This window comes from Eutrigla gurnardus (genome assembly GCF_963514095.1).
Source record: "Eutrigla gurnardus genome assembly, chromosome: 10".
Lineage (NCBI taxonomy): Eukaryota > Metazoa > Chordata > Actinopteri > Perciformes > Triglidae > Eutrigla > Eutrigla gurnardus.
This window is the reverse complement of record NC_139924.1, coordinates 16,256,547-16,263,153: the sequence shown is the minus strand read 5'-3', so window position 1 is coordinate 16,263,153 and position 6,607 is coordinate 16,256,547. Positions and strand designations below refer to the sequence as shown.

Genomic DNA, 6,607 nt, shown 5'->3' with positions numbered 1-6,607 from the left:
ACATTTTCATGTGAAAGAATTCCACTCTTATCTTTAAAGAAAACAGATTTGTGTGAAGTCACACAAAATATTCAAACTGTAAAGATAAAAAGTGTCTAACTTGTGTGTTGGTGTTTGATGGAAGTGTTTTTTCCTCTCAGTGTGTTCTGAGTGACAGTGTGTGTTGTCGTCATGACGATTGTTCGCAGTGTTTCGCTGCACTGAACCGGTTTTACAGGTTTAGCTCAGATGACTGTTGATGCAGACCGTGTTAGAGTTTTGCTGATATACTATTATACTACTATACTTGCTTTTTGGACATGCTGTATTGACTTGTTTGATACCTAATATTATTTAACTGTATTAAGCATAACGACAAAGTCAATATGTCAGCATATTATTATACACTAGTGAACGATAATTTTGCAGTATCCTGGTAAAACTGATATTTGCACGAATAATACAAAAGTCATTAGATCAGCATCCAAACTGTTAAATATATTGTCAACAGGAATGACTCATTCATATATATATATAACAGTCAAGTCAAAATAAATTCAGTTAATGTTTTATATAAAAGTGAGAGCACACATTAGACTGACCATGAAAACACTACAGGCAGTCGAGATGAACGCGTTACACAGTCGCAGACCATACACAACTGGCAACAACACATTTTTGTTGCATAAGTCCACAAAGAAAGACGATGAAGTAAAAATATTGAATGAAATTGTTGGCACTGCTCAAAATACCAGTGTATTTGTCCATCATACAAACAAAACCGTGCAGTTCAATGGAGGAAGGGTTCGTTCCATCAAGTAGACACACAAGTGAAACATTAAAATAACAAACAAACAAAAACAAACCACACAACCGAGGCAGATTTCACATCGACAGGCCGGAGTTTCACCAAAACAATGACCATATAATACAACTTTTTCTTAATGAATCGATTCAAAGGAACATATTATATTCTCTGATTTGACAAACAAAAGTTCTGTCTTTTTCTAGAGCCGTTACACAATGTTTGTATGTGCATGTCTTACTACTTAATTTACAAGTCATCGCTTTTACAAAATTTTATAATAAGCGTTTATTTTTTCAAAGCTAAACACTTTATTTGCTAATGAACTTTGATGATGTACTAGTTGTGTATTGGTTAATAAGATGCTTGCTTATCTGGCCCACAAAAGGTTAAAGCGAATAATAAACCCACTCATTCCACATATTAAAGCCACAGGCTGAGTGGAGCAAAAATCTGTGAAAAAACTGTTCGTCTGTTTTTTTTTGCATCGATAGTGGAGGTAAGGCTATTGGTAGTGGGAGAGCCACTGAGTGAGTGTTATAATATTCAAAAACTTTATCTAGCTTTACAGCAGATTCTTAATTTTACTTTTAAGATTTAGCTACAATTTTGTGTGAAATCTTTTTTCTTTTACAGAACATGGTCGTAAGAAGTGTACTTTTAAAAAAAGATGGAAAATCTAGAGATCCTAGTCAAAGATGCATCTGCAAACCTCATTTATGAAGGACAATTACATTTGTAACAACAGTAAAAAAAAAAAAAAAAAACTACAGGAGTACAGCTTGACAAAAGTGTCTTGACCAGAGTTCCACTAGCTTTTTCCTGTTTTTGACTGCACCTCATAGTTTTCATCACTGGACTGGAGTATTTCACATCGCCAAAGACTGAGATGCAACTAAAAGCCCCTGAAAAAGCTGGTATGTGGACATTGAGTTAAAGGAAAAGTTCGGAATTTTGGACATAGGACCTCATTTCCAACTTACCCGAGGTGATATAGGTCGGTGGAGACCGTTTTCAACACAATTGGTCCAGTCCTTATAGTTGCACAAGTCACTGTTGCTAAACTGGTGTTGAGCTAGCGCACGTCAACGGTAACATCCAGCCTGTCACTAAAAACAGCTTTAACTGCTCCGCAGAACACCCGAGACAAATGTATTATAACGTCGGACTATCGATGTACATGTCAGTGTTGGTAGAATAATTTTAGAAATTAAACCAACCTTGCATTTTCAATGATAAAACATTTTGAGGGACTAGTTTCTCAGCAGCAGCGGAATTTTACTTTGCGTGTTAGTAGTAGTGCGTAAAAACGAAACCTAAGCGCCCTACAGTCGTGACAGCTAGTACTCGTAGCAGCGTTAAAAAAATTGTTTTAATTATTCTACCAACACTGACATGTACATCGATAGTCCGACGTCATAATACATTTGTCTCGGGTGTTCTGCGGAGCAGTTAAAGCTGTTTTTAGAGACAGGCTGGATGTTACCGTTGACGTGCGCTAGCTCAACACCAGTTTAGCAACAGTGACTTGTGCAACTATAAGGACTGGACCAATTGTGCTGAAAACGGTCTCCACCGACCTATATCACCTCGGGTAAGTTGGAAATGAGGTCCTATGTCCAAAATTCCGAACTTTTCCTTTAAGATTATTTTGTCAAACTACGGGAATGTTATAAAGCCCCATAAGAACAGCAGCTGCACTTCACAGGAATTCTGGGTAATGAAGTCTCAACACAAATGGATCAATTAAGGCATTATATGTCAAACTAAGCACAAACAGCTGATAAAATAAAACAATAAACTAAAGAGGCGTAAACATAAACCATTAAGTATTAAAAACCAAAACTCCCATATAAAACAGTCAGACACTGTATAAGGCTAGCAAAGCATAGCAAGAGAGCAATGCTGGAAGACAATTATGAATTGTGTATTTCACAAGTTAATATGGTTATTTTACCGTTTCATTCCAACATGACAGATGTTCTACTGCTCTTTCTTACACTAGACTTCAATGTTCTACTCAACAACTGCATGTAGGTCTGACACTGTCCCATAACAAAAGATACATGGAAATACTTTTAGTTTTTGGTCGAATCAAAGTAAAATCAATTGTATTAATTGAATATTAACTGCGATAAATACCAAATATATTAGATCATTTATTTAAGCAAATCATGAAAACATATTGGGATAACTTTCTGGTTTGTAGAAATTAAACCACATTCCATATGCAAATTAAGGTCATACTGATTAATAATATAGGTAACTTTAAATGTATGCTACCTGTGATTTCATAGAAGGCTTCTTTTAGAACCAGCGTGGGGAAAAGGCCAGATAAAACATATATACATGTTCAGTAGTTCAGTGAGAGCAAGAACAACCTTGCACATAAAATAAAACCGTATTCTTGCTTAGATTTTCTGCATCCCTGATGGTTAATGTGGCAATAAAAAGGCAATGCATAAAAAACAGTTTGTGCAGGTGTAGATGCATGGCTTCGGTTGGTGGCATTACTAACTTACGGCTCAACAAGTTCATCTGGGAAGCCAACTCAAAGATTGACTATAGAGTGACACTATTTCCAAAGGTTTTGATTCGGGAATGATGCCTTTTAGCAGAACATAAACTTCCCCGGACCAGGATAGGTTTGCAGCATAAGTTACCATGACGATCTAGCCAGGTTAAATGAGACGTTATAGGCTCAACATACCACCCCTCTGGTCCATTAACGCCACTTCAGTTACACTGTTTGCTTCTGAGGCCAGAGAAATATGTTTGCACTAATCCCAAACAATGTTGATGATTTAAACACTTTAAACCATCAAGAAGAAAGATCTTGTTTTCTGCTTCTGTATCTAAGATGAAACATAAACTCAACAACGTTTTGACTTTGTCAGTATTTCTAGATGCACTATAGGCAAGGAAGGAAAGTGAGTAAATGTCTACACATTTACTGAAGTGATAGGACTGTAATGTTCGTCTCACACACAAAACAAAACATGGATGGATTAATAATTTAAGATTCTCCTTAACTAAACACATGTCCATTCGGAATGAATGAATGAATCAATGAGCTTCCTAGTAACTGTAGTTCACCAGTCTCACTTGTAGTTTATTGTTTTATAAAGTCCCATGACAAACATTCAAACAGTGACCACCTGCTGCCACTAGGGGTCACTGCAACATTTACCTGTACTGTAACGAGTGTCCTCAGTTCAATCTGACTCAACCAAGGTTAAGATGGCAAGCAGGTCTGACTGTTGAGTCCTGAACCAATCCTCATAGACCAGCCTGTTGGACGGAGGGTTTGGAAGTTTTAGAGATAGTCGTCCTCACTGGACGGCTCATCCTCATCTTCCTCGTTGTTGTCGTAGTGATAGTTGCTGGGGCCTTCCCCGGGGTCGTCGCTGCTGGCAGCCGAATTCTCCGCGGAGAGCTTTGAACCTTCCGAGCTAGCAGAAGGACTGCGGCTCATCCTCCACAGCTGGTGGGCAAAGGTCCGCCCCCAGCTGCAGTGCTGGCCAATAGGGCGCAAGTGCCGGATGAGCTCAGCGGCCTCCTGCCAGTAAGAAGTTCACTTGCTGTGGCCCCGCCCGGAGCGCTGCTTGTTCATGCTGGTCAGCATCTGGCTGATGTAAGAGGTCAGCAGGTCGTCCATCTTGTAGCCCTGCAGGTGAGATGGACCGACACACACACACACACACGCACGCACACACACACACGTTCAAAATATATCTTCAGCTTAATGATGTAAGTGGACTTGTTTGTTGATAGTTGCATAATCTATGTCAACATGAGTTTCAGAGTCTCATTTATTGGCGCTGCAGCTAACATCATTTGAACAAAAATGACTGCAAAAAAAAACGTATTTAATAATCAGTTTTCCAATATTTGCCATGCTAGATTTTGTAAAGTGCACATTTCAACAGCTGGACTTCCACACTGGACTTGTGTGTGTGTGTGTGTGTGTGTGTGTGTGTGTGTGTGTGTGTGTGCGTGTGCTTGTGTGAGTGTTGCTGCCACCCACCAGCGAGGTCTCACACAGCAATTTGCTTCCTCTGACCAAGTTGCCGATGGTGATGTGAAAGTAGGTGTTCCCGCTGCTCCAGTTGGAGATCTTGGTGAAGGGGTGAGTGGTCAGGATGTCCTGCACAAATACACAGAGAGGGATAAACCTCGGTTCCCCTTCAGGGCCTCTGACTGACGAGGCATATTTGAATGGTTAATGAGTGTCATAACATAAAAATTCATCCCTGGCACCTGCAGGTGAAAATGTTTACCATGTCCACAGGCCAAACTGAACATTACAATAAATCCTTTTTGGTGGGGAAGGAACCTGCTAGTTATTTCTATCCAAACACAAACCTTCGTCTTCGGGTCGATGAGACTGACTCCATGCTTGTTGATGGCGATGAGCAGGATCTCTGGGAAGTTGGGCTCGGTGGTTTGCTAAAGACAAAGATATATGTTGTTATGATATTTAAATATCCATTGATAATCGGATAATCATTATTTATCATTTTTTACATGTATGAAATGTTTCTGTGCAAAAGTTTGTTTAATATAAGTGGGATCCATAAAAAGGATACAACTGTTGGTGGAAGTACTCAGAGTAGTAAAGTAAACAATCTAATATGAGACTGAAAAGTAAATGTACTGCATTGATTGCATCGTTAAGTCAAGTATATAATCAGAAAAAATGTAAGACAGGAAGTGACAGGCTCAGGTGCATTTACCTTAACCTCAAAGAAGGCGGAGCCAAAAGTCGGCCATTTGTAGATGATCTTTAAGAACATCAGTTTGGCTTCTTCTCTTGATTTACCGGCCTGCTTGTTGAAGAAGGCAACCACTGACTGTAATCATCACACACACACACACACACACACACACACACACACACACATACACACACTCTGTATTAATTATCTCAGTTGAAGTGAGTGTTATATTTGAACTAAACACTAAGTGTGGTCCGTTTAGTTTACCCTTTTCCAGTCATCTGGTGACATCTGACGTATGAGATCCTGGGGAACCAGCTCCCGAAGCATCTTGGGTATCGTAGGAAAATGGGATTTGTCATCCTCAAACTTGACACGGTAGATGAGTGCTGCAAGTTGGAAAACCTCTTCTCGTGAACACTTATGGTAGCCGCGCAAGTACTTAGGCAGCTCCTAATTCAAAGAGGAGAATCGGGGAGGAAATGCTGTCATTATTTACACAAGGGTACAGTTATTGTATAAATAAAATAGAAATCATAATAAAGGACATGTTAGAAGTAAATTGTCAAAAGATAATAGCAGGCAATAAAAAAACCTTGGTTGTGTCTTCTTTGTCAGGTGAAACAAAAAACAAACTGTAGGAGAGCATTGTTGTCTGTCTATAAGTTGTATTTTGTCATTACTGAAGACCGACCTGGTAGTAATGAAAGATTGAGTCGGCAAAGGAGTCCTTCCCTGGAACTGTGTTGGTCCACAACTTCTTCATGAAGAACACCTGATAGGTCAGAGAGGGAACAATTCCTACAAGGTAGAGCAGGAGGAGGGTGAATTATTATTATTAAGTATTAACTTTAAAACCCTGGCATAATATTAGCTTTCTATGTTTTTAATTGCACATTTATCCAGCCTTCTTCATATGGATGTTAAGCACACTTGTATCAACAATAAGAACTTCTGATTTAATCAAACAGTGAGTGAAGACGGCATCGATCACCCCACAGTCAGTGTATATGATTATTTGGCTGCTTATACATCATATTACCATATTAACTGCCGTGATTTCCAGGCTTTTCAGAGCATTGCAAGGGCACGCATGATTCACGGA

General features: G+C 39.2%; 1 protein-coding gene across 1 annotated transcript in view; it reads right to left on the bottom strand.

Moving 5' to 3' along the window:
* Positions 1-2,430: 2,430 nt before the first annotated feature.
* myo7aa (myosin VIIAa) overlaps positions 2,431-6,607 on the bottom strand; it is a 28,477-nt gene continuing 24,300 nt past the window's right edge. The window contains exons 43-48 of the mRNA XM_084018778.1: positions 6,197-6,303; positions 5,770-5,955; positions 5,521-5,637; positions 5,150-5,233; positions 4,812-4,931; positions 2,431-4,451 (exon numbers count right to left, since the gene is read on the bottom strand). Of these exons, the coding sequence (XP_083874904.1) occupies positions 4,359-4,451; positions 4,812-4,931; positions 5,150-5,233; positions 5,521-5,637; positions 5,770-5,955; positions 6,197-6,303 (707 nt within the window). The 3' untranslated portion in view covers positions 2,431-4,358. The remainder of the gene's footprint in view (positions 4,452-4,811; positions 4,932-5,149; positions 5,234-5,520; positions 5,638-5,769; positions 5,956-6,196; positions 6,304-6,607) is intronic.